At 48.2% G+C, this 27176-nt stretch overlaps 1 protein-coding gene across 1 annotated transcript in view; it reads left to right on the top strand.

Moving 5' to 3' along the window:
• The window catches only part of NECTIN4 (nectin cell adhesion molecule 4), a 42317-nt gene extending 15396 nt beyond the window's left edge, over positions 1 to 26921 (top strand). The window contains exons 2-9 of the mRNA XM_081340506.1: positions 3477 to 3830; positions 8625 to 8915; positions 10502 to 10622; positions 17086 to 17237; positions 18195 to 18342; positions 18977 to 19055; positions 21750 to 21899; positions 23628 to 26921. Coding sequence (XP_081196632.1) covers positions 3477 to 3830; positions 8625 to 8915; positions 10502 to 10622; positions 17086 to 17237; positions 18195 to 18342; positions 18977 to 19055; positions 21750 to 21899; positions 23628 to 23894 — 1562 coding nt within the window. The 3' untranslated portion in view covers positions 23895 to 26921. The remainder of the gene's footprint in view (positions 1 to 3476; positions 3831 to 8624; positions 8916 to 10501; positions 10623 to 17085; positions 17238 to 18194; positions 18343 to 18976; positions 19056 to 21749; positions 21900 to 23627) is intronic.
• The last annotated feature ends 255 nt before the right edge of the window (positions 26922 to 27176 follow it).

A 27176-nucleotide genomic window follows, 5' to 3' on the forward strand; every position in this document is an offset into this window, starting at 1 on the left:
GAAGAGGAGGAGGAGGAGGAGAAGGAGAAAAAGAAAGAAGAAGAAGAGGAGGAGGAGAAGAGGAGGAGGAGAAGGAGGAAGAGAGAAGAAGAAGAAGGAGGAGGAGGAGGAGGAGAAGGAGGAAGAAGAAGAAGAAGAAGAGGAGGAGGAGGAGGAGGAGAAGAAGAAGAAGAAGAAGAGGAGGAGGAGGAGGAGGAAGAGGAGGAGGAGAAGGAGGAAGAAGAAGAAGAAGAAGAGGAGGAGGAGAAGGAAGAAGAAGAAGAAGAAGAAGAGGAGGAGGAGGAAGAGGAGGGAGGAGAAGGAGGAAGAAGAGAAGAAGAAGAGGAGGAGGAGGAGGAGGAAGAAGAAGAAGAAGAAGAGGAGGAGGAGGAGGAAGAGGAGGAGGAGGAGGAGGAAGAAGAAGAAGAAGAGAGGAGGAGGAGGAGGAGGAAGAGGAGGAGAAGGAGGAAGAAGAAGAAGAAGAGGAGGAGGAGGAGGAAGAAGAAGAAGAAGAGGAGGAGGAGGAGGAAGAGGAGGAGGAGAAGGAAGAAGAAGAAGAAGAAGAAGAAGGAGGAGGAGGAAGAAGAAGAAGAAGAAGAAGAACAAGAAGAAGAAGAAGAAGAAGAAGAAGAAGAAGAAGAAGAAGAAGAAGAAGAAGGAGAAGAGGAGGAGGAGAAGGAGGAAGAAGAAGAAGAAGAGGAGGAGGAGGAGGAGGAGGAAGAAGAAGAAGAAGAAGAAGAAGAAGAAGAAGAAGAAGAAGAAGAAGAAGAAGAAGAAGAGGAGGAGGAGGAGGAGGAGGAGAAGGAGGAAGAAGAAGAAGAAGAGGAGGAGGAGGAGGAGGAGGAGGAAGAAGAAGAAGAAGAAGAAGAAGAAGAAGAAGAAGAAGAAGAAGAAGAAGAAGAAGAAGAAGAAGAAGAAGAAGAAGAAGAAGAAGAAGATCCTCGGTGCTAGAAGGGAGGGGGATTTGAGGAGAATGGTGGGGTCCTTGGTGCTTTCTGAGCTTGGTGGGGCTTTTTGCAAATATTTCATTATCCAACTAGGTAACTTCATCAGTGTAGAAGGGAGTGGGGTATGAAGGGAGGAGGAGGAGGAGGAGGAGGAGGAGGAGGAGGTTTTAATCCTGGTATGAGGAAGCTGTTCAGTAGCCAGACCTCGGGTGTTTACTGTTGACTTTGCAATAGAAGGCTTGTGTTTCCTGGTCTGGATCTCATGGCTGGGGGCCCGTTTGCCAGGTGTGAATGAAGGGCTGAGTCAGGCTGGGGGCCACGACAGGCCGGGAAGGAAGCCGGGCCCTCCTCTGATGGGGGGGGGACGGTAGCACTGAGAGGCTAGCCTTTCCTCTCTTGTCCTGTTGTTGTCTTTCACAAGGAGGGGTGATTCCCAAGGAAAGGAGCACATGCCAGATGGATGATGTGGCCCCTTGCGAGGAAACGGCCTGAAATGAGAAGCCAGAGCACCCACTTCTCTGTGAGAGTAACCCAGTAACAGAGCTGGAAGGGACCTTGGAGGTCTTCTAGTCCAACCCTCTGCTCGAGGCAGAAGACCCTATAGCAAGGCTCTGCAACCTTGGCAACTTTAAGACTTGTAGACTTCATTTCCCAGAATTCCCCAGCCAGCTTGGCTGGGATAATGAATGCCTGACCTATCCCCAAAGTAGATTCCACAGCAAGGTGCAGGTAGTCCTCATTTAGTGACCATTCAAAGTTACAACAGGCTTGAAAAAGTGAGTTATGACCGGTTTTTCACACCGACGACCGTTGCAGCCTCCCCGTGGCCACGTGATCAAACTTCGGGTGCTCAGCAACTTACTCACACTTATGACGGTTGCGGTGATCCCCTTTTACAAACTCGCCACCAGCAAAGTCAATGGGGAAGACAGATTCACTCAACAACCATTTTGCTAACTTAACTGCGGCGATTCCCTTAACGACAGGGACAAGAAATGTCGTTCAGTGGGGCAAAATTTGCTTCACAAATCTTTCACTTTTATTTTATTTTTATTTTTTATTTTTATTCCATTTATATCCCGCCCTTCTCCGAAGACTCAGGGCGGCTTACAAGCTTAGCAATAGCCTTCATTCTATGTGTATGCCTGCTTGTTAGGGCTTTCACACACACCCCAAGCGGCATTTTTACAAAGTCACCTTAATTGCCCCCCAACAATCTGGGTCCTCACTTAGCAACAGAAACATTGGGCCCAATTGTGGACATGAGTTGAAGACGACCTGAAAGGGGGAAAAAAGCAGGGGAGAACCAGAAGCCCACGGGAGAAGCCGTGCCCTTCTATCGGGTGTGAGAAGCTGCGGAGTTTGAAGGACGGGCCTGGGCCTTTAAAACACAAGAGGGAGAAAACTGCTTATCCAGGCAGAAGCTGGGATTTTGCAAGGCGTGTGTGACAGAGCACTCCTCCTGCGGAGGAAACCATGGCAGGGAGGGAGGGAGGGAGGGAGGGGCAGGATCCGCACAAGCCGGGGCAAAGCTTCGGCATCTGTGCAGGCAGGTTGAGCCGGACTGCCGGGCCTGTCCACTTTCCTGGGCACGCCACTTGCAGCCGATTTGAGGAGCTCCTCTGAGCCGAAGGTGGGGCTCGGAGGAGAAGGCGACACGGAAGGCGTTTTCATTCATACCTGGCGGAGCCGGTTGGACTAGAGGACCTCCAAGGTTGATTCTGTGATTCTATGATCTTGGGCAGGGGGTCGGACTAGAAGACCTCCACGGTCCCTTCCGGCCCCTTGAGTCTATGATTCTATGAGCTTGGGCAGGGGGGGTCAGACTAGAAGACCTCCACGGTCCCTTCCGGCCCCTTGATTCTATGATTCTATGAGCTTGGGCAGGGGGTCAGACTAGAAGACCTCCAAGGTACCTTCCGGCCCCTTGATTCTATGATTCTATGAGCTTGGGCAGCGGGGTCAGACTAGAAGACCTCCAAGGTACCTTCTGGCCCCTTGAGTCTATGATTCTATGATCTTGGGCAGGGGGTCAGACTAGAAGACCTCCAAGGTACCTTCTGGCCCCTTGAGTCTATGATTCTATGATCTTGGGCAGGGGGTCAGACTAGAAGACCTCCAAGGTCCCTTCCGACTGATCGATCCACCGGTGGTTAGGACAGACTGGCCCTTGGGACTCCAGTTCAACTTTCCCTGAATTTGTCAAGTTGATTGCAGGAACTTAAAGAGTTTTATGGTGGTTTTTTTTAAAGCTTCAGTTGTCTTGGTACACATTTCTGCAAAGAAACAAACAGAAACCCTTATTTGTAATTTTGCCCAACCTGCACGACTTTCCCCAAGCAATTCTTCCACGTACACGCAGTTTTTTTGCTTCCTCAACCTGAGCATTTTTCTGTCGACTTTGGCTAACGGGGCGGTTGTTTTAAAGACAGGAGAACTTGCATTGCACGATGCTAAAATCACGCCTTCTCTTTTTCTCACGGGATTAAACTTGGGAGCCCCCCCTCGCGCGGGCCCTGTTCACGCCCTTCCTTTCTGCCATCTCCTCAGGTCTGCTGGCCCGAGTGTTGGAGTCCCGGAGCAGCGTGACGGCGGTGTTTGGCAAAGACGTGGTGCTCCCCTGCGGTTACCAGGCCACGCCGGACGAGACGGTGCTGCAGGTCACCTGGCTGAAGCGAGGGGAGGGCGGGCGGAGCGTGGAGCTGGCCATCCTGAATTTGGAGCACGGGGTCCACATCCAGGAGGCCTATGCGGGCCGGGTGCTGCGCCAGGGCCAGGGGCCCTTGGTCAACGGCTCCGTCCTGCTGAAGAACGCGGTGCAGGCCGACGAGGGCAACTACGAGTGCCACCTCATCACCTTTCCCCGGGGCAACTTCGAGTCCCACCTGGCCCTCAAGGTCCTAGGTAAGCACAGCTGAGGAGGTGCAGCAACACAGGCGGGCTGCGATTTACAACAGTGACCGTTCCAAGTTACAGCATCACGGGGAAAAGAGGGACTTACGACTGTTTTTCACACTTACGATTCTTGAGGCATCCCTGTGGTCATGTGACCAAAATTCAGATGCTTGGCCACTGACTCGTATTTATGACGGTTTCAGGGGCCCGTGGCCCCCTTTTTGTGACCTTCTGACAAGCAGAGACAGTGGCCAAGCAGGATTCACGTAACCACCCTGTTACTAAATTGGTTCGCTTAACAACTGTGGCAACTGTGGCGTAAAATGGGACCAAACTCACTTAACAACTGTTTTATGAGCAACAGAAATTTTGGGGCTCAATTGGGGTCATAAGTCGAGGACGACCTGTAGTTCCTTTAGAGACTGTTCGAAGTTACAACAGGACTATAAAAAAGTGGCTTTTGACTGTTCTTCTGTCCTGCATATGCACAGGCAGCCCTCAACTTAACAACCGTTCATTTAACGACCGTTTGAAGTTACCATGGCACTGAAAAAAGTAATGACTTATGACCATTTTTCACACTCACGACCATTGCGGCAACCTCCTCGGGGGTATTTGTAACCCCGTTCTGAAGTTCACTGGAGGGTGACCTCCTGGCCAGGCGATCACATTTCGGATGCTCAGCACCTGGCCCGCATTTATGGCTGTTTGGGGAGGCTGCGGTGGCCGTAAGTGTGAACACCGGTCAGAAGTCACCTTTTTCAGTGCTGTTGTAACTTCGAGCGGTCATTAAATGAACTACAGTTCATCCTCAACTTACGGCCAGAATTGAGCCTAGAATTTCTGTCGCTAACAAAACAGCTGTTAAGTGCCCCGTTTTACGACCTTCCTTGCTCCTGTTGTTAAGTGAATCACCGCAGTGGTTAACTTAGTAACAGGGTTGTTAAGTGAATCCCGGCTTCCCCTTTGACTTTGCCGGTCAGAAGGTCACCAAAGGGGATGCCATGACACACACACACACAAACACACACACACACGGGACACTGCGACCATCATAAATATGAGTCACTTGCCAAGCGTCTGAATTCTGATCACCTGACCGTTGGGGACGCTGCATGGCTCGTAAGTGTGAAAAACGATCATGAGTCACTTTTTTCCGCGCTGTTGTAATTTCAAACGGTCATTAAACGAACGGTTGTAAGTCGGGGACTACCTGTAGGTATGCAGGACTGAACTGGCCCTTGGGGGTCTTCCCAACCCCGAGCTTCTCCTTGCGCTCCGAGTGGACGGGTGGCCGAGCTAGGAGGGTGGGTGGCTCTCTGCACGGACCCAGAGGAGCCGGCCCTTATGCCCCAAAGGAGGCCACACCGTCCCCCTGGCTCAGAGTGGGGCCCGGGGCCCTTCCCAGACCTGCCTTTAATTATAGCTCCAAAAGTGTGCAGGGTTTTAGGGCAATTAGGATCAGCGCTTGTTTCCAGGATTTTAACGGGATTTTGAAATTGGGCAGGTGAAACTGGACAGGCCTTAGTTGTCCTAAGTGGGTCTCTCCGCAGCCCAACCAACTCCTGGAGAGGAGAAAATGCATTTCAGGATGGAGAAATGGGGGTATCTATTTCATTTAGCTCCAGGAGCATGAAAATTAAGGACACACACACGCACACACGCACACACACACACACACACACACACACCAGACGCACAGGGACTCAGCCACAAAGACGCCCATCTGGGACTTTGTCAGCTTCTGTTGTCCCAAAGGCCGGAACTTCATGGCCGGTGCTGGCACGGCGCCAATCTGTACTGATTACAGGCGGTCCTCAACTTACGACCACAATGGAGCCCCACATTTATGTTGCCAAGCAAGACATTTGTTAAGTGAGGTTTGCCCCATTTTACAGCTTTTTTGACCACAGTTGTTAAGTGAACCATATTCCAGTATTTGAGAGGCTGCCACAAAGAAGAGCCAAATTATTCTCCAAAGCACCAGAGGGCAGGACAAGAAACAACGGTTGGAAACTGACCAAAGAGAGAAACAACCTGGAATTAAGGAGAAACTTCCCAACAGTGAGGACAATTAACCAGCGGAACAGCTTGCCACCAGAAATCGTGGGCGCTCCATCACTGGAGATCTTTAAGAAAAGATTAGACAGTCCCTTGTCTGAAATGGTCTAGGTTCTTCTGCTTGAGCAGGGGGCTGGACTAGAAGACCTTCAAGGTCCCTTCTAGCTCCACTCCACTCCACTCCACTCCACTCCATTCTATTCTATTCTATTCTATTCTATTCTATTCTATTCTATTCTATTCTATTCTATTCTATTCTATTCTATTCTATTCTATTCTATTCTATTCTATTCTATTCCAATTCTATTCTAATTCCATTCCAATTCTATTCTAATTCCATTCCATTCTAATTCTAATTCCATTCCATTATTCTAATTCTATTCCATTATTCTATTCTATTCCATTATTCTATTCTATTCTAATTTCTATTCTATTCTATTCTATTCTATTCTATTCTATTCTATTCTATTCTATTCTATTCTATTCTATTCTATTCTATTCTATTCTATTCTATTCTATTCTATTCTATTCTATTCTATTCTTTCATTCCACTATTCTATTCTTCATTCCACTATTCTATTCTATCCCATAATTCTATTCTATTCTATTCTATTCTATTCTATTCTATTCTGTTCTGTTCTGTTCTGTTCTGTTCCGTTCCGTTCCGTTCTGTTCCATTCCATTCCATTCTATTCTAATTTCTATTCTATTCTCTCCTATTAATATGGTTGTGAAGTGAATCCAGCTTCCCCACTGTCAGAAGGTTGCAAAAGAGGATCACGTGATCCCAGGGCACTGCAACCGTCATAAATATGAATCAATTGCCAAGCGTCCAAATTTTGGTGATGTGACCCATGAGGATGCTGCACGGTCGTAAGTGTGAAAAATAGTCCTAAGTCACTGTTTTCAGTGCTGTTGTAACTTTGAATGGTCAGTAAATGAACTGTTGGAAGTCGAGGACGGCCTGTGCTATATTTTTTGGGGGGGGATCAGAATTATTCCTGCTTTTGTTCCAGATGCTCAAGACGGTATACAGATACTCAATGACTTGCAACCGTTTAGTGACCTGAAATGAGTGACTGGTCCTCACACGTACGACTGTCCCAGCATCACTGTGGTCGTGTGATTCAAATTTGGGTGCTTGGCACCTGGGATGCATGGAACAATGATTGTGGCGTCTCGCAATCCTGTGATCGCATCCTTCCCAAGTGGCTTCCAAGAAGCAACGTTAATGTGGGAGGCTGGATTTGCTTAACAACTGCAGGGATTCACTTAACAACGGTGACAAAAGGGTCTCCTGCCTGAGCAGGGGTTTGGACCAGAAGACCCCCGAAGACCCACCCAACCCTGTTATTCTGTATTCTGAGATCGAGGTGCGAGAGCTATGCTGTAAAATCAGCTATTCTGTAAAAGCTATGCTGTAAAAGCTATTCTGTAAAAGCTATGCTGTAAAAGCTATGCTGTAAAATCAGCTATTCTGTAAAATCAGGCGCAAATCCCTTCACAACTGCCCTCCTTTAGCAGCAAAAATTCTTCTCCCAATTGTGATCGTCAGTCGAGGACTCCCCGCAGATAGAACCCCCTCCTCTGTAATTTTTTCCCCCCAACAACAACCCTGTGAGGTATGCTGGGTTGAAAGAGAGAGAACGGTGGGTCCAAAGTCGACCCATGACTTCCACATCCGAAGCTGGCCTTGATCACCTCCAGGTTTTAGCCTGGGAGTTTTGCTACCACACCTTGATTCTCACCATTAGGCTTGACTGCTCTCCTTTCCAGCCAGGGCCGCCCTTTGGAGGCCTGGGGGAACTCATGCAAGCAGCCCCCCCCCTCAGCTTTGCTACTTTGGCAAGGTCTCAGACCGTTTGCCTGAGATTGCATCCCGGGATATTCTGTACAAGGAAAGCCGCGTCGACCGTTGTAACGTCCAACACAAAAGGGTACAGCTTACATCACTTCATCACGAGGCCACTTTCAACGTTTGCGATCCCACCCCCCACCCCACCCCTATGGACGCCGGTATTTCTTCGAAGGCAAGAGGATCTCGAAAAAGGAGAATATGTGTAGCTCAGGGTTGAAATGAGCCGGGTGGTTTTCTTGCAGACATTTCATGACCAAACTAGGGAATATCATCAGTGCTAGAAGGGAGGAGTGTTTGTAGGGAGGAGGAGGAGGAGGAGGAGGAGGAGGAGGAAAATGTCTGTGCAGTCCTTGGGGTTCTCTGAGTTTGGTTATTTCTTGCAGACGTTTCATGACCCAACTAGGGAATATCATCAGTGCTAGAAGGGAGGAGTGTTTGTAGGGAGGAGGAGGAGGAGGAGGAGGGGGTTATGAGTCTCTGAGAGCTTGGTGATTTTCATGCAGACATTTTATTACCCAGCTAGGCAACATCATTAGATCAGAACGAATTCCTTCCAGCAGGCAACATTTAGATAAGCAGGGATCACCACCAGACAAACAATCAGGCAGAAGCAATACTCCAATCAAAGAACCACCAAGGAGAAACATCACTTTCCCCTCCCCCGCAAAAACAAAAACAAAAAAATCCTGGCAGGGCAAGTTATTGTAGATAAACGTGGAGCAAACCCCCCACTCCCTCACACGGATGATGTTACCTAGTCAGGTCGTGAAACGTCCGCAAGAAAACAACCAAGCTCAGAGAGCACCCAGGATCCCACAATCTGCCATCTGAGCCTGCCCGTCACCTCTCCTGAGCTGTGTTTGGGCTTCTCCGTATCTTTGCAGTGCCCCCGTTGCCGACTCTGAACCTGGGACCCCCGCTGGAGGAAGGTCAGGGCCGCACGTTGGCCGCCTCCTGCACAGCAGAAGGGAACCCCATCCCCACCGTGACCTGGGAGACCGAAGTCCGCGGAACGGCCAAGAACCTGGAATCCTCGCATTCCCGCTCAGCCTCGGTCACCAGCGAATTCTACCTGGTCCCGGGGCGCAGCATGCACGGCAAGGCCTTGACTTGTGTGGTTTCCCACCCAGGACTGCAGCATCAGAAGAGGATCACCCACACCCTCAGTGTGGCCTGTAGGTACCTGTTCTCGCTTTCACTTGGGCCTCCACCAGGCCGGTCCTCCCGTGGCCGTCTTTTGTAGACCTTCCGTGCCCAGGGCATAGACTGCCCTCATGTGGCACTTGAATTTGGGACTGACCCTTGGGCTTTCTGTGTGTGAACAGGTGGGGATCTAAGCTTGTCACGCTCTGCAGATGGGGGAACAGCAGAAACACCCCACCCAGCTCACCAGGATGGGAAGTCAGGGCTTTTAGGGGTCCCATCGATCAGGGATGTCCATCTGGTGGGGCCACCAAAAAGGGCCTTCTGGATGGTGGCCCCTTCTCTATGGAGCAACATTCCGCCAGAGGTTTGGAGGTGGCCCCCACCATGTCGGCTTCCCAAAAGGGCCTAAAGCTGTGTTTTCGTCCGTGGTCCTGGGGACCCCGAATGGAGACGGCGCCAATAAAGTGGCTGATCTGACTGGGGGGCTGCTGCCATGGCCGTAGGGGTTCATGGATTTTTATGTTGCGACTTTTAATGTTGTAAGAAGCCTGTTTGTGAACTGGGCAGCCATATAAATTTGTGATGATAGATAGATAGATAGATAGATAGATAGATAGATAGATAGATAGATAGATAGATGAGAGATAGGTAGATAGATGATTGATAGATAGATGATAAGAGAGATAGAGAGATGGGTAGATAGATAGATAGATAGATAGATAGATAGATAGATAGATAGATAGATAGATAGATAGATAGACAGACGGATGAGATAGATGATTGATAGATGATAAGAAAGAGAGAGAGAGAGAGATGGGTAGATAGATGATAGATAGACAGACAGACAGACAGACAGACAGACAGACAGATAGATAGATAGACAGACAGACAGACAGACAGACGGATGAGAGATAGATAGGTAGGTAGGTAGGTAGGTAGGTAGGTAGGTAGATAGATAGATAGATAGATAGATAGATAGATAGATAGATAGATAGATGAGAGATAGGTAGATAGATGATTGATAGATGATAAGAAAGAGAGAGATGGGTAGATAGATGATAGATAGATAGATAGATAGATAGATAGATAGATAGATAGATAGATAGATAGATAGGCAGGCGGATGAGAGATAGATAGATAGATAGATAGATAGATAGATAGATAGATAGATAGATAGATAGACGGATGAGAGATAGATAGATAGATAGATAGATAGATAGATAGATAGATAGATAGATAGATAGATAGATAGACGGATGAGAGATAGGTAGATAGATAGATAGATAGATAGATAGATAGATAGATAGATAGATAGATAGATAGATAGATAGATAGAGATGATAATGATGATGATGGATAAATAGGTAGGTAGGTGATGATAGAAAAAGACAGACAGACAGACCTGCATGTTGTCTGTAGTCCTGGTGATCATATTCTTTTGGCTTGAGGTTTGACTTGGGGTGTTAATTGTGGCTTTGTCCTGTTCACTTCTCTACCTTCTTCTCCACTGAGAAGCTTCAGCCCGAGGACCTGGTTGCAAGGCAGCTGTGCCACATGGGTATGGGCTTCCCCGTCCCTTCTGTTTGCCTAACCTTGCATGCCCTCCCTCGTGCAGACCTCTCGGATGCTTCCATCCTGGGTCACGAGCCGGAGCAGGACTGGACAGAAGGCAAGGAAGGGGCTTCTTTGAAGTGCCTCGGAGATGGGAACCCACCCCCCAACTACAACTGGTCTCGGTGAGTCTGATGCGATGCCTTTAGCCTTGATTCCTGGCTTATTGGTGCAGCCTAGTAGCAGAGGGGGCAAGGATTTGAACTTGGTTTCTTCAGTGGGCTGTTGGTTAGAACGGGGGTCTCCAGACTTGGCACTTGAAGACTTGTGGACTTCAACTCCCAGAATTCCCCAGCCTTCTTTCCTTACACCCTACCAATCTCCCTTCTCTATTTTTCCTTCCTTCCTTCCTTCCTTCCTTCCTTCCTTCCTTCCTTCCTTCCTTCCTTCCTTCCTTCCTTCCTTCCTCTTCCTCCTCCTTCCCCTTTTCCTTCCTTCCTTCCCTCCTTTCTGTTTTACTTCCTTTCTTCCATCCTTCTTTCTTTTCTTTCTTCCTCCTCTTTCCTTCTTCCCTCCCTCCTTCCCTCTTTCCCCTTTTCCTTCCTTCCTTCCCTCCTTTCCCTTTTACGTCCTTCCTTCCTACCTTTCTTCCTCTTCCTCCTCTTTCCTTCTTCCCTCCCTCCCTCCCTCCTTCCCTTCTTCCCCTTTTCCTTCCTTCCTTCCTTCCTTCCTTCCTTCCTTCCTTCCTTCCTTCCTTCCTTCCTTCCTTCCTTCCTTCCTCTTCCTCCTCTTTCCTTCCTTCCCTCCTTCCTTCCCTCCTTTTCCTCCCTCCCTCCCTCCCTCCCTGCAAGGCATACAGGTAGTCCTGAAGTTATAACCACAGTGGGACCAGAATTTCCGTTGCTAAGCAAGGCGATGGTCAAGTGAGTCTCTGAATGAATGGCCGTAAGTCAAGGACCACCTACGCCTGCAGAGTGCTGATCGCCCCAGCGTGCCTTTTAAATGATACCCTCTGGGTGCCTCCACTTCCTCCCAAGCCCAAGAGAAGAGGTGGGCCCCGTAGCCACGCTAATCCTGCCGGGCACCAGATCTGGCAGGGCTGCCACAGCCATCTCCCACGGGTCCCACGGAAAGCGACAGCCTGATCCTCCAGAAACACACCTCCTTCCCGCCCGTCTCGTAAGCTGCCTTTGTGTTTGGGGAGGGACCAGCCGGGACTTGCCGTGGGTTTCGGGTAAGGAGCCTCAGGGCAGAAGGCAGCTCGTGGCCTTTGTGGCAAGCCGGGAAGGAACAGCCAAGTCAGCACGGCTGGGGGGGGAGGCTTCCTGGGGGGTGCGGCCGGCAGGAACACAATGCCGTTGCCAGCTGCCGCCCTGCAGGACTTGTCCCACGGCGGCGGAAGGGCCCCGGAGCAGCCCAGGTTGGCAGCTTGGTGGCCTGCCCAGAACGTGGTCTCTTGGCTTGAGGGCAATAAAGGGTTCTGAGAGAGGCTTTCTCTAGAACAATTAACCAGTGGAACAGCCTGCCTCCAGAAGTTAGGAGAAGAGGAGGAGAAGTGGGGAGAAATGGGAGGGGAGTGGTGAAGGAAAGAGGGAAGCAGGGAAGAAAGAGGAGAACGAGGAGAAAGGGAGAAAGAAGGTAGAGAAGAAGGAAGAGAGGTGGATACAGTAAAAGGGGAAATGGACGAGCCACACCAAACTTTATCTGTATGTATTTATGTTATTAAGAGTATCTGATAGGTAAGAATGTAAAAAAGAATGTATGTTAATGCTTGATAAAATATTACGGTACATTTGTTGATATGCGTGGGGGAGAGTTGGGAAAAATGAAAATGAAAAACTTTAAGACACACAACCTGCCTGACACACAAGTTGTGAGTGCTCCAACACTGGAAGTTTTTAAGAGGAGACTGGAAGCCATTTGTCCAGGATGGCATAAGGTTTCCTGCCTGAGCAGGGGATTGGACTAGAAGACCTCCAAGGTCCCTTACAACTCTATCATCATCATCATCATCATTGAAACTAGAAAGAAAACTAGAACTAGAAAGAGTGCAGAGAAGAACAACAAAGAGGACAAGGTAAAGAACGGCTGTTGGAATTGGGTAGGTCTAGTTTAATGAGGGACGCGGTGGCTCAGTGGGTTAGGATGCTGAGCTTGTCAATCAGAAGGTTGGCCGTTTGGCGGGTCGAATCCCGAGTGCCGCGTAGCAGAGTGAGCGCCTGTTACTCGTCCCAGCTTCTGCCAACCTAGCAGTTCGAAAGCACGTTAAAAAAAATGCAAGTAGAAAAATAGGGACCACTCCGGTGGGAAGGTAACAGCGTTCCGTGTGCCTTTGGCGTCTAGTCATGCTGGCCACATGACCACGGAGACGTCCTCGGACAAGCGCTGGCTCTTCGGCTTTGAAACGGAGGTGAGCACCGGCCCCTAGAGTTGGAAATGACTAGCACGCATGTGCGGGGGAACCTTTACCTTTACCTTTTAGAGAAAAGAAGGACCAGGGGTGACATGATAGCAGAGTTCCAATATTTGAGGGGCTGCCACAGAGAGGACGGGGTCAAATTATTCTCCAAAGAACCAGAGGGCCAGACAACAAACGATGGATGGAAACTAATCAAGGAAAGAAGCAACCTGGAACTAAGGAGAAACTTCCTGACTGTGAGAACAATTAATCAGTGGAACGGATTTCCTCCAGAAGTTGTGAGTGCTCCATCACTGGAGGTTCTTAAGAAGAGATTGGACAACATTTGTCTGAAATGGTCTAGGCTCTCCTGCTTGAACAAGGGGTTGGACTAGAAGACCTCCAAGGTCCCTTGCTGCTCTGTTATTCTGTTCTTCTTCCGTTCAACACTGCTGAGACTTAGGAAATGCACCATCTTCTCAATCACACCACCTGCCCTTTGCGGCACCCCACCCCCACCCCGAGACCCACATGGATCCCACCCTGCTGACATTAGAAAAGTCTTTGAAGAAGAAAAAGAAAAAAAAACTGGCCAGATTCCCAGGCCTGGAGCTGGGGTGGGCGTCGAGCCCCCGTGGGCAGGTTTGTCCGATGGTATGTTCCCCGGACAGGCATGGCTGTTTCTGAACCCTCCGCTTCCTGCTTCTCTCTCTTTTAATTGCGTCTGCAGTTTGACAGCCTCACCTTAAAATAAATGATATGAAGGCAACGTTTGCACATATCCACACCATCCGGGTGGATTCCCAGAAGCAAATACAAGAAGAGCTTGAGTTAAAAAAAACATTCGTTTAGCACTGGGGAAAAAAATGACTTACAACCAGCTCCCACACTTACGCCCCGTCACAGCATCTCCTTGGGATCAAAATATTGCGTTGGTCTCAATTGCATTTGTGTCTCAGGCTCAGGGGATTTCCATCTGCAATCCGTCGGCTTCTGACAAGCAAAGTCAACGAGGGAAGCTGGGTTGGCTTAATGACTGCTGATTCACTTAACAACTGCAGTGATCTTGACGAAAAAGGCTACACAGAATAACAGAGCTGGAAGGGGCCTTGGAGGTCATCTAGTCCAGCCCTCTGCTCGAGCAGGAGACCCTATACCCTTTCAGATAGGTGGCTATCCAGTCTCTTCTTGAAAACCTCCAACGATGGAGCACCCAGAACTTCTGGAGGCAGGTTGTTCCACTGGTTAATTGTTCTAACTGTCAGGACATTCCTCCTTAGTTACAAGTTGCTTCTCTCCTTGATTAATTTCCATCCGTTGCTTATTTTCCTGCCTTCAGGCGCTTTGGAGAACTGGTTGACACCCCCAGCCCCCCTTATTTGTGTCAGCCCCTCAGGAACTGGAAGGTGGCTGTCATCAGAATCACTTAACAACTGCCTCGCTTAGCAATGGAAATTCTGGCCTAAATTTGCGTCCGTAAGTCAAGGACTTCGTCAGTTGCTCTCTAATGCAAGGATCCAAAGAACGGCTTCTGGCCGCCCTTCCTGCGAAGAATGTACCATTTTTAAAGGCAATGACAAACATGCGCTTGAAGAAACCTAGATTTGTCGAGCTGGGAGGGACCCTTGGAGGTCTTCTAGACCAACCCCCTGCCCAGGAGAGACAGTAATGTCTTGTGACCTGTGCATTTAAAGCCCTTCGTCAGAGCCCCCGGGTGTTTCCTTTCTTAATACAAATAAAAATAAAAATACAGATGGGTTTCCCCATCAAATTGCACATCCGGGCAGCTCTGCTGCATGCACCAATGCCCACGCGAGGCCGTGGGCTGGGGTTGGAGTTAAGATTTGGGTTGGGGTTTGAATCAGTGTTTGGGTTTGGGGTGGGGGCGCAGCAGCGGGCACCAGGCTGATCTTCTCCCGGCAGCTCCGATGCTGCTGGAATCCGCGTGTGCAGAGTTTGGGTGGGGCCCGAACAGGTTTCAGCACCGGCTCCGCTAATCAGGTCACCGTGGGAAAAGGGAAGGCATTCCTTTGATTTCGGCACCTATCGTTGATGATGTCATGGGTCCTTCCCTCTTTCTCTCTCCCCCCCCCCCATTTCTCTTCCCTGTTAACACCAGTCGCAACATGTCCTTGGGGGTGGAGGAACAGCCAGCAAAGGGAGAGAAAGAGAGCTAGCCCTTGAGTTATTTGAACCAGCAAAAAAAGATCACAACCCAGGTGTCAGCAAGGCACAGGCGGTCCTCGGCTTACCACCGTTTATTTAGTGTGCAATCAAAGGCCTTGAAAAAAGGGACTTCTCGCACTTGCCACCCTTGCGGCATTTCCCCCCGCCCCCCCCCATGGTCACATGGATCAAAATTCAGACACTTGGCAACTGAACTCACATTTATGACGGTCGCGGTGTCCCGGGGTCACGTCATCCCCTTTGGCGACCTTCTGTCGAGCCAAGTTGTTGGGTAAGCCGGATTCACTTAACAACTGGGGCAAGGGAGGCCGTGAAATGGGGCAAGAGTACAAGGGCTGGTCGTGAGTCACTTTGTTAGCGTCATTGTAACCCTGGGAGGGTCGCTAAATGAATGGTCCTAAATCCAGGACCACCTGATCCTCCTTTATTTCTTAAAATAAGCCTCAGTTTTTGGCCCGCTGAAAATCTTTTGTCACCCTCAACATTTCTCTGAGCCCTTGAAGACGTTGGGCCCCGCCCTGCCCAGGTTTTGAGCATTTTTCATCGAGATGATTAGACAGATTAACAGACTTGGAAGGGACCTCGTAGGTCATCTAGTCCAACCCCCTGCCCAAGCAGAAGTCCCTCCGTCATTCCTGACAGAGGGCAGTCCGGTCAATCTAATTGTTTTCGAGCTATTTCTTCCCAACTGTTGCACCGAAAGCTAGTGTAGGGAATAGCTTCTGAATATTTAAAAGAAAGGGTGAGGGGAAGAAATACTATTAAGTAATGAGCTGTGCGAGTGGCAGCCCATTCGTCGCACTAAGGAAAGCACGAGCCTGGCGCACGTATCGAATGGGTGTTGCGTGCTAAAACCTGGAGAATGAGTATTAACAACTCGCCCTAACGAGGCTGCCCTGCCATGAATGGGAGAGTAATTTATCAGCGGTAGAAGTCAAGGAAGAGAGACGTGCCGTGGGATGCTGTTCGGAAACACTTGCCTCTCTGAGCTCCTAGGAGTGTGTCTGCACGGTTGTGCGGCCTGTGAGGATTGCGGTCTCGCTCGTTCTCAGCTCCTCACACGCCATTGTTGGCGTCTAGGTCCGGGGGTGGGGTTGGTGCTATCTGCAACCTCTGGGGATGGGATGGGATGTGGGGGAGACCCCTGGGAGGTGGGGTGAAGAGATGCTGCCTGGGGAGCAGTCAGATAAGAGACGGCTGAGCCCTCAGCTGCATAACGGGTGGAGGCAACCCGGAAGGGAGGCCCCGGAGCTTCCCAAGGCTGGGAAATAGACGGTGGGAGGTTTGTCCTGTTTTGTTCATGTAGCCCTGCAAGAAAGTGGAATTGGTGTGTCTGCTTCTGTTTCCTGTCTCTCCTTTCCTTTCCTCTTTCCTCTCTCCCTTCTTTCCTTTCCTTTCCTTTCCTTCTCTTCCCTCTCCTCTCCTCTCCCCTTTCCTTTCCTTTCCCTTTTCCCTTTCACCTCTCCCCTCTAATTTCTTTTCCTTTCCCTTCTCCTCTCTCCCTCCTTTCCATTCCTTTCCTTTCCTTTCCTTTCCTTTCCTTTCCTTTCCTTTCCTTTCCTTTCCTTTCCTTTCCTTCTTCTTCCTTTCCTTTTTCCTTTCCTTTCCTTTCCTTTCCTTTCCTTTCCTTTCCTTTCTACTCTCTCCCTTCTCTTTTCTTTTCTTTCCTTCCCCCTCTCCCCTCCCCTCTCCTTTCCTTCCCCTTTCCCCTTCCCCTTCTCCTCTCTCCCTTCTCTTTTCTTTTCTTTTCTTTTCTTTTCTTTTCTTTTCTTTTCTTTTCTTTTCTTTTCTTTTCTTTTCTTTTCTTTTCTTCTCTTCTCTTCTCTTCTCTTCTCTTCTCTTTTCTTTTCTCCCCCCTCTCCCCTCTCCTTTCCTTTCCCTTTCCCCTTTCCCCTTCCTCTTCTCCTCTCTCCCTTCTTTTCTTTTTTCTTTTCCTTTCCTTCCCCCTCTCTCCTCCCCTCCCCTCCCCTTCCCTCCCCTTCTGGCAAGTCCTCTAAGGACTGGCAAGTCTCCTGGTTTGCTTCCTTCTCCGTTCTGACCTCCCTTCTCTGCTCTCTGCACAGGCTGAACGAGCCCCTTCCGAGGGGGGTGAGGATCAAAGGGGACACCTTGCTCTTCCAGAGACCCCTCAGCTCTGAGGACGGAGGGGTTTACATCTGCCGAGTGGCCAACAGCTTTGCAGCCAAGGAAGTGAGGGCTACTGTGGACATCAAAGGTGGGTTCGGATGGCAAGCGGTTCCTGCTTGCACTATCCCAGGGACAAGTGGATGAAGAAAGTTTGAAACAGGCAGAGGTACCATTGGCCCCGGAGAATTCATTCTTCCTTCATGCTTGAACTCATCTCTCCTTCAGGCCTGCTTAAGGCAGCTGAGAGTCATATCACAGGCAGTCCTCGATTTACCACAGTTCATTTAGTGGCCATTCAAATTTACAACGGCACTGAAAAAAGTGAACTATGACCGTTTTTCCCACTTATGACCATTTCCGCATCCCCAGGGTCACGTGATCCAAATTCAGACGCTTGGCATCTGGTTCACATTTACGGCGGTTGCAGTGTCCCTGGGGTCACGTGATCCCCATTTGTGACCTTCTGACAAGCAAAGTCAATGGGGAAGCCGGATTCACTTAACAACCGGGTTACTAACTCAACAACTGCAGTGATTCCCTTAACAACTGAGGCAAGAAAGGTCATAAAATGGGGCAAAACCCGCTTAACAAACGTCTCACTTAACAACAGAATAATTGGGCTCAATTGTTGTCATAAGCCGAGGACAACCTGTATAACCCTCACCTCCGTGCCACATCTGGCTTGTGCACATTTCTGCCAATTATGAAAGCAATCCTTAGAAAAACATGAAAGCGTCTAGCTTGCGGCACTGGGAGATGGTGAGTTCTAGTCCCAAAGTTCTAGGCACAAAGCCAGCTTGGTGACCTTGAGCCGGTTGCTTTCTCTCAGCCCTAGAAAGCAGGCAATGGCTAATCACTTCTGGAAAACCTTGCCAAGAAAACTGCCGGGACTTGTCCAGGCAGCTTCTGAGAATCGGACATGGTGAACGGAATTAGAAGAAGAAAAAATCTCTGCCCTTCAAAACAGTGAAATGAAACCGGTCTATAATTTCTGATTCTTCTGAGCTTGACGTGAGCTGCTGTGACCTTCCTGTCTCACCCCCAGGACTCCCAGCTCAGCAGGTAGACGTGGTCTCCATCTCCATGATTGGCGTGGGCATCATTTCGGTGGTCTTAGTCAGCCTGCTGATCCTGGTGATCGTCCTCATGACGTGCTACCACAAGCGGAAAACGAAACGCATCACAGAGAAATAGTAAGGACCGACGGTTGCGTGGAAGCTCGCGTCGGTTTCCTCCCCTCTTGTCATCAAGCTTGTCTTGTGAGGATGGGTCGGTCTGAATTTCAGATCTGTGGGTCATCGTCCTTGGGTTGGAGAAGCTCGGAGTGATGATGAAGGACCTTAGGTGGTGAAGGAGGTCAAGGGTGGGTTGAAGCAACACAGGGAAAAGGAGCCGTATCTACATTTAGATATGGTGGAAGAAATAGCACCAGTTGATGCTGGTCTCTGTCTAGGTAGGACAATGCTTCTCAATCTTGTCTACTTAAAGATGGGTGGACTTCAACTCCCAGAATTCTGGAAGTTGAAGTCCACCCTTCCATGAAGTCGACTCACATTGGGAGTTGAAGTCCACCCATCTTCAAGTGACGAAGGTTGAGAAATATTCTTCCAGGAGTCTGGAAGTTGAAGTCCATGAAGTCGACGCACGTTGGGAGTTGAAGTCCACCCATCTTCAGGTTGTGGACTTCAACTCCACTTTGTGGAGAGGCAAGCCTACTCCTTCTCCTGGAGTCAGAACCACGAAACTGAGCCAACGGTTGGGCCTGGGGGGGGGGTGGCATTTTCACCAAGCCACACCCTCAGCTTCCCCTCTCCTTGTCTTTGGCAGTGAGGAAGAACTGACTTTGACCCGGGAAAACTCAATCCGGCGCCTGCATTCGAGCCACAGCACGGAGACCCGGCATCAGGTAAAAACGTGAGGTGTGATGGTGATGGAGAAGTTTTTTTTTTTAATCCCATTTATATCCCGCCCTTCTCCGAAGACTCAGGGCGGCTTACAATCTAAGAAGCACAAATCAATGTGTTTAGCAGTAGCCTTCATTCTATGTATATGCCTGCTTATTAGGGCTTTCACACACACACACACACCCAAGCGGCATTATTACAAAGTCAGCTTATTGCCCCCAACAATCTGGGTCCTCATTTTACCTACCTCGGAAGGATGGAAGGCTGAGTCAACCTTGAGCCTGGTGGGACTCGAACCTGCACTAATTGCAGGCAGCTGGTGTTACTTAAGGAGGCATTAGCCCACTGCTCCACCAAGGCTCTTTAAGAAGTGTGAAAAACACACCGGTTGGGTTGTGAGTTGTGGAGGAGAGTTCATTGCCTTCTGGGTAAATTCAGGACTGGCCATAGGACATGGAATCACAGAGTTGAAAAATCTTCCCAGAAAAGGCCACACAGAACAACAGAGTTGGAAGGGACCTTGGAGATCTTCTAGTCCACCCCTCCCTGCTCGAGCAGGAAACCCTATGCCATTCTGGACAAATGGCTGTTCAATCTCTTCTTGAAAACTTCCAGTGATGGAGCATCCACAACTTCTGGAGGGAAGCTGTTCCTCTGGTTAATTGTTCTCACTGTTAGGAAGTTTCTCCTTAATTCCAAGTTATTTCTCTCCCTGACTGATTTCCATCCATTGTTCCTTGTCTGGCCTTCGGGTGCTTTGGAGAATAGGGTGATCCTGTTTCAGAGAAATGGCTGTCCAGTCTCTGCTTGAAAACGTCCAGTGATGGAGCATCCACAACTTCTGAAGGCAAACCAAAGAATTGATTGGTTAATTGTTCTTGCTGTCTGGAAATTTCATCCAGTTGGACTACCATGAGGATAGCTGTTTCCTAATAGCCACACCAGTGGAATGCCACTTCTGGATAGGGAGGGGCCATTTAGCTATTATAGCTATAACTCTGCTCAGACTAGGCCAGGGATAGGCAACCTTGGCTCTTTTATGACTCGTGGACTTCAACTCCCAGAATTCCTGAGCCAGCCATGCTGAGGGGAAAGGGAGCGGTTTCCAAGCTGAGCCATGCTGGCTCAGGATTCTGGGAGTTGAAGTCCACGAGTCATGAAGGGGCCATAGTTCCCTCATGCTGGCTCAGGAATTCTGGGAATTGAAGTCCACGAGTCATGAGGGGGCCATAGTTCCCCATGCTGGCTCAGGAATTTTGGGAGTTGAAGTCCACGAGTCCTGAAGGGGCCATAGTTCCCTCATGCTGGCTCAGGAATTCTGGGAATTGAAGTCCACGAGTCATGAGGGGGCCATAGTTCCCCATGCTGGCTCAGGAATTCTGGGAGTTGAAGTCCACGAGTCATGAAGGGGCCATAGTTCCCTCATGCTGGCTCAGGAATTCTGGGAGTTGAAGTCCACCAGTCATAAAAGAGCCAAGGTTGCCTACCCCTGGCCTAGGCAGATGTCTTCCTTGATTTTTTTTAATTTTCACATCCTCTCCTTTTCATATACTGAGCCACAGAAGTCCTCCAGCGCCCCCTAGAGGATGCAAGTGGGAAAAATGTGCAGCTAGAAAGCATTTCCAGGTATTTCTTCTGAGAAAATATCTGGAAATTTTCTCAGGACTTCTGAAGCCTTAGGACATTCATTTAATGTAGGGCTGGTTTGAACTCGGGGAGACACCCCAGAAAAAGGAAAAAGCCAGAACGAAAATTAGCTTCCATTTCTTGCGACGATTTGCAGCGATGGCCACCCATCTTGTTCTCACAACTCTGGGTGGCTAACAATATGTTTGAAACCTACAAAGATAAAGGCAAAACCATGTTCAGTATAGAACTGAAGAAGCTTCTTGAGTGAAAAGCCAAACAAAGAAAAAACAAAGTCCAGTTGCCTTTTGGAAAAAAGCACCGTTGGGATAAACCTACATAGTTAAATCTGCATTATTTAGTATTATGGGAAAGCCTTTATAACAACATAGCACATTTTGTTTTTGAGAGGAGACAGAGAGACCCAGTTGTCTTTCTATGACTGGAGGCAGGAATTAATCTGTATAGTTTATTAAAAAAAAAAAAGAAGGACTAGGGGTGACATGATAGTAGATTCCAAAATTTGAGGGGTTGCTACAAAAAGAGTGGGAATCAACCTATTTTCCAAAGCACCAGAGGGCAGGACAAGAAACAACGGATGGAAACTAAACAAGGAGAGAAGCAACCTGGAACTAAGGAGAAACTTCCTGACGGTGAGGACAATTAATCCAGAAGTTGTGGGTGCTCCATCCTTGGAGGCTTTAAGAAGAGACTGGACAGCCGTTTGTCTGTGATGGCTAGAGGGGAGGACGAGAAGGAGAAGGACTTTGGGGTCCTTGATGCTTTCTGAGGTTGGTTGTTTCTTGCAGACATTTCATAGCCCAACTAGGGAACATCATCAGGGCTAAAAAGTGAGCAGGGATTGGACTAAGAGACCTCCAAGGACCCTCCAACTCTGTCATTCTGTCATTCTGAAGGACTTCCATAACTTCTCCGTGGTCCTCCTCAGAGTCTCCTCAGAGTCTGAGGGCTAAGCACCAGGTGAGAAGTCCACCTGGCTGAGCAGGAAGAAAGGCCCTCCAGAGGACACCCAAATTAGCTTCTCGCCCTTCTATTTCTCTGCTCTTCAGATTGAAGAAAACCTTCCCCTGAGGGCCGAGAGCCGGCAAGGCAGTTTCCGCGGGGACAGCCTGTGCCGGGAAAGCCTCCGAGCGGACAGTCTCTGCCGGGACAGCAGGCAAGGCAGCTTCCGGACGGAGACCAGCCTTTGCTCAGTGATGGTGAGCGGAGTCAAGCAAGGAGGCTGCCTCGAGTGGCTGTGAGCCGCTCAGCTTTGCAAGGCTGGCAGAGTCTGGGATTCTCGTTCTTGCATTCTTTGCTTCTTCTTTTTTTAACGTTGGGTTGATTGTGCTGACTAATGCATACCTATATTAACTCATAAAGTATGGCTATAGTATTATTTAGTCCTTTATTACCTATTCCTGCCTTCCACTGGAGGCATACTTTTAATATTAGCATTATTATCTCACTGTTTTTTTTTTGCAAGTACATTGAGTGCTTCTGTACCAGAGACAAATTCCTTGTCTGTCTAACCATACTTGGCCAAATAAAGTCTATTCCATTCCATTCCATTCCATTCCATTCCATTCTATTCCATTCCGTTCCGTTCCGTTCCGTTCCGTTCCGTTCTACTCTACTCTACTCTACTCTACTCTACTCTACTCTACTCCATTCCATTCCATTCCATTCCATTCCATTCCATTCCATTCCATTCCATTCCATTCTATTCTATTCTATTCTATTCTATTCTATTCTATTCTATTCTATTCTATTCTATTCTATTCTATTCTATTCTATTCTATTCTATTCCATTCCATTCCATTCCATTTTCTATTCTATTCATTGTTTGCCAATCACACACATTTTTGTTTGCAATTTAGCCTAGTTTTTTTTAAAAAAAAGAACGCATGACTTCACAACTTATTGAAGTTGAACTTATTCACTTTTGCACAGCCCTTTATTGAAGAGATATCTTTTAAAAATGGGCAACATGGCAGAATGCAGAGAAATTTACATTCTGAATAAGATTTTTCAAATGCATATGCATTTTATATATTATATTATTCAGATACACTTATGCATGGAAGCTGGATTCACTTAATGACTGTGTGATTCACTTAACAACTGTAATGATTCTTTTAACAACCATGACATGGGATCGTGAAAATCCTTAAAAATCCCAACTCTCTTAATAACCAGCTTATATATCAACGGAAATATTTGAGTTTGTTTTATTTATCCTGAAGTAGTCCTTGACTTACAACCGCTCAGTTAGCAATAGCTCAAAATTACAACACAGGAAAAAGTGACTTATGAAGAATCCTCACACACAAAAGCGTTCGGGACTACCTGTAACCTATAAAGCAATCTATGATTTGATGTGTGGCCTGTTCAAAAACTCATGATTAAATGAACAGGGGTTTACTTTACAGGTAGTTCTCGACTTACGACCGGAATGGAATCCAAAATTTCTGTTGCTAAGCTAGACATTTGTTAAGCGAGTTTTGCCCCATTTTACGACTTTTCCGCCACAGTTGTTAAACGAAACACTGCAGTCGTTCAGTTAGTAATATGGCTGTTAAGTGAATCTGGCTTCCCCCACTGAGTTTGCTTGTCAGAAGGTCGCAAAAGGGGATCACATGGCCCTAGGACACTGCGACCGTCATAAATATGAGTCAGTTGCCAAGCATTTGAATTTTGATCCTGTGAATATGGGGGAATGCTGCAACAGTTCTAAGCGGGGGGGGGGGGAGGTCATAAGTCATTTTTCCAGTGCCATTGTAACTTTGGTCGCTAAGCGAACGGCTATAAGCTGTGGATTACCTGTAATGTGTCCAACCTGTGAACGTCTGTGGCTGAGCAGGACCTTGAGTTGGGGGCCAGGTCCCCCTCCGGCCCCATCACCCCATTGCCCCTTCGGTGACTCTTCTTCCTTTCGGCCTGCACAGGGAGAAGAAGCTGAGGGACGCAGCTACTCAACCTTATCCACCGTCCGGGAGATTGAGACCCAGACGGAGCTTCCTCCGCCGCCCCCCACCCCTGTCCCAGAAGATCAGATGGAGGAGAAGGAGAAGGAGAAAGAAGAAGAGGAACAGCGGAACGACGAAAACAACATCAAGCAAGCAATGACTCACTTTGTCCAAGAGAACGGCACCCTCCGAGCGAAGCCCACCTCCAACGGCATTTACATCAACGGACGGGGACACTTGGTCTGATGGCTCACCCCACCCCACCACTTCCCCTGTCAGATTCCCAGATCCAAGCCAGCTCTGAGCCCTCATCCTAACTGCTTCCTGGTGCCTCTCTTTTGTGGGGTGGCAAAGAGCTCTTGAGACTCAGGTCCCCTTCTTCGGAGCCACCGGCCCAGCTGGCTGCAAACTGTCCACCTTGGGATCTCCTGAAGGCCCAGGACTTTGGCCAACACCGAAGCCAACTTCTCCTCCAACGTGCAAGAGATCCTGAAGATGCTCAGAGGCCAGTTTTGTCTTTCCAACTGGTCTGGGATGTCTCTTTGGGCAAATTATTTTTGGAACCTTTTGAGGCCAGGGATGATTCGGGGCAGGGGAAGGGACGAAGTGTTGGAGAAGGGATAAGCAAGACCCTTCCGGGCCGTCCAGTTGACTCGACTGGGCTCGGGGGGGAAAATCGTTGAAACTCTTGCGTCTTTTGTAGTAATTATTATACCTGCTGTTGTCGTTGTTAAGATGGTCCTTGGTCCATCCTGGGCAAAGGTTGCCAAAGGCCACCAGCAGTTAAAAAGATGAACTCAATTTTAATTATTATGTTTATTTGTATTATTAATATGAACTGGGCAAGGAACTTTTCTGCTGTAAGCTTCAAGGACTTTCCAGGAAATGCTGAAGAAAGTACCTGGAGATCCCCAGTGGAAGTCCTTCTACTGGGTCAAGGATGTTCAGTAATGTGCTTCTGCTCGTCCCGAGGAAGTGCATCATGGGCCCAGGAGTTCTCCAACTCCTAAAGCCATTTAGAAAGTCCAAAACACATCCATGTGGTGTCGTCCCAACATTGGGGATCAAGAAGGCTGGGACACACCATCTCCAATGAACTTCAAGTGTCCCCCCCATCTCTTTGTATTTCTTAGCATGCTATAACTATAAATATTTCTAAAGCTAACCAAACAACAATGGAAATACATATGAGCGATACATGTGTGACTCTGAGGACGGATTTGGTGAGTGAGTCTGCATTTTGAGCAGGGGTTTCTCAACCTTAGCAATGTGAAGAAGAGTAGACTTCAACCCCCAGAATTCCCCAGCCCTGTGGGAATTGAAGTCCACACATCCTAAAGCATATGCTGGCTGGGGACTTCTGGGATTTGAAGTCCACATTTGACGTCGATGTCTATCTCAGCAAATTGAAGATTTGTAGACTTTGACTCCCAGAATTCCCTAGCCAGCGTGCTTTAAGATGATTGGACTTTGACTCCCAGAATTCCTTAACTAGCGTAACTGACCTGGGAATTCTGGGAGTTAAGAGTCCACCCACCTTTAAGTCGTGAAGGCTGAGAAACATTAATTTTGAGTTTTAGGGGAATTGCCAAACAGCTCCAAGTCCTCTTTGGATATGCTTACAAAGTAAGTTTCTTAAACACCAAACTTTTCCTTCTCTGATATTCTAAGTTTTCTTGTGTGCACTATACCTCATTTTTCATATTTGTCAAGAGCTACAACTTTGCTGACCAGCTGCCTCCTTCAGAAAAATTTCTGCCTCGCAGTGAAGGTGAAGTGACTCACAATATTGAGGGGGGGGAAACAAATTTGGGGCACCACAGCTCTGAAGGCAGGATCAGAACATCTATCAGGGCTTATGCCTCAAAATTTCATCAGTTTTGGACCTTCTGGGTCCCAGTGTCACCATCTGCCTGGACTCTGCTTTGGTCCATTGCTTAAGACAGAGGTCCCCAACCCCCAGTCCGTGGACCGGTACCGGACCGCGGCATGCCAGCAACCGGTCCACACAAACAAGCAAAGCCCCCATCCGTGGGATACCCTCCGGTCCACAGAAAAACCTCTCTCCACGGAACCGATCCCTGGTGCCCAAAAGATTGGGGACTTCTGGTTTAGGAGATTAGATGATGAGAAGACTGGCTGATCTGACTCAGAGATTGGCTCATTCAGACATGCAGTTCCTGGAACTGCCGTGGCTGAATTAACAAACGCAAATCTCCCCTTCGAATCTGCCATAAACTGAGCTTGGTCTTTAGCATCCGTGAATACAGGCAGTCCTCGGCTTACGAGCTCAGTGGAGCCCAAAATTTATGTTGCCAAGTGAGAAACTCAAGTGACTTTTGTCCTATTTTACCATCTTCCTTGCAGCAGTCTGTAAGAGAATCACTGCAGGTGTTCAGTTAGCAACATGGTGGTTAAGGGAATCTGGCTTCCCCATTGACTTTGCTCATCAGAAGGCTGCAAAAGGGGACCACCTGACCCCAGGACACTGCGACCGTCGTAAATATGAGTCAGTTGACAAGCGCCTGAAGTTGGATCACGTGACCCTGGGATGCTTCAGTGGTCTTAAGTGTGAGAAACGGTCATAAGTCACTTTTTTCAGTGCCGTTGCCATTTTGAACGGTCTCAAATGAACTTTGGTTAATCAAGGAGTTCCTGTAATATGTTAAATATGAGAAATGAACCAATAAGCTACAGAAATGAACTAAACGGGCTGGGTTTACACAACGGGCCAAATAGAATTAACCTAACCACATTTACGTGTTATGCACACCTCTAGGTTTTTAACTGACTCCTTTCAGCATGTTAAACAAACCCAGAGGTTGAGCATGATTTTGAAAGAAATTTCTCCAAGGGCCAATTTGCTAGACATCTTGATTTTCCTTCAAACATGTCAGAGAGTTTGTGAGGTGCAATACGTCTATTTTAATTTCCCTCCCTCGCTTCCTCTGAATGTCACTATCTCAATGGGACTCTTTGGAAGTGAATTTGACAGACTCCAGACTTTTAGAAGCCTTTTAAATATGTATTAATATTGTTATTAGCCTTTTTTTAAAAAAAAGTGTGAGGAAGTGAGCAGCTGTCTTTCTACGATCTGTAAATGTCTTTGTATATAGAAAAAAAAAGGCAAGTATGTCTGTCTCCCTGTATGTGTGCGTTGTTCACGCAGGTGCATGTGTGTAAAATACTCTGTGTGTATAGAACAGGACTTGGGGTAGGCCTTGTCAGGTGTAACATGCTCTGCTGGTTTTGTAAATAAACTGCACTTTTGCCATCCCAGAATCCTGCTTTTTGGTAAATACGTACATCTTGAGTTTCTCTCTACTTCTAATCTAAGCCACCATAAAGGATAAGTGTCAAAAATAGCACGGTATATATTGAAGAAGTAGGAAGGTTCAAATGTTTTGTTTTATTTGGTGATCCATCAAGTTTTGCACAAGCCCCCAAAGTTGTAAGTGTGCAAATTCCTCTCAGGCACAGGTGTCGGGTCTTGGAAGCCTGGGAGTTGAAGTCCACAAGTGTTAAAGT

Source organism: Vipera berus (assembly GCF_964194415.1).
Source record: "Vipera berus genome assembly, chromosome: 16".
Classification (NCBI taxonomy): Eukaryota; Metazoa; Chordata; class Lepidosauria; order Squamata; family Viperidae; genus Vipera; species Vipera berus.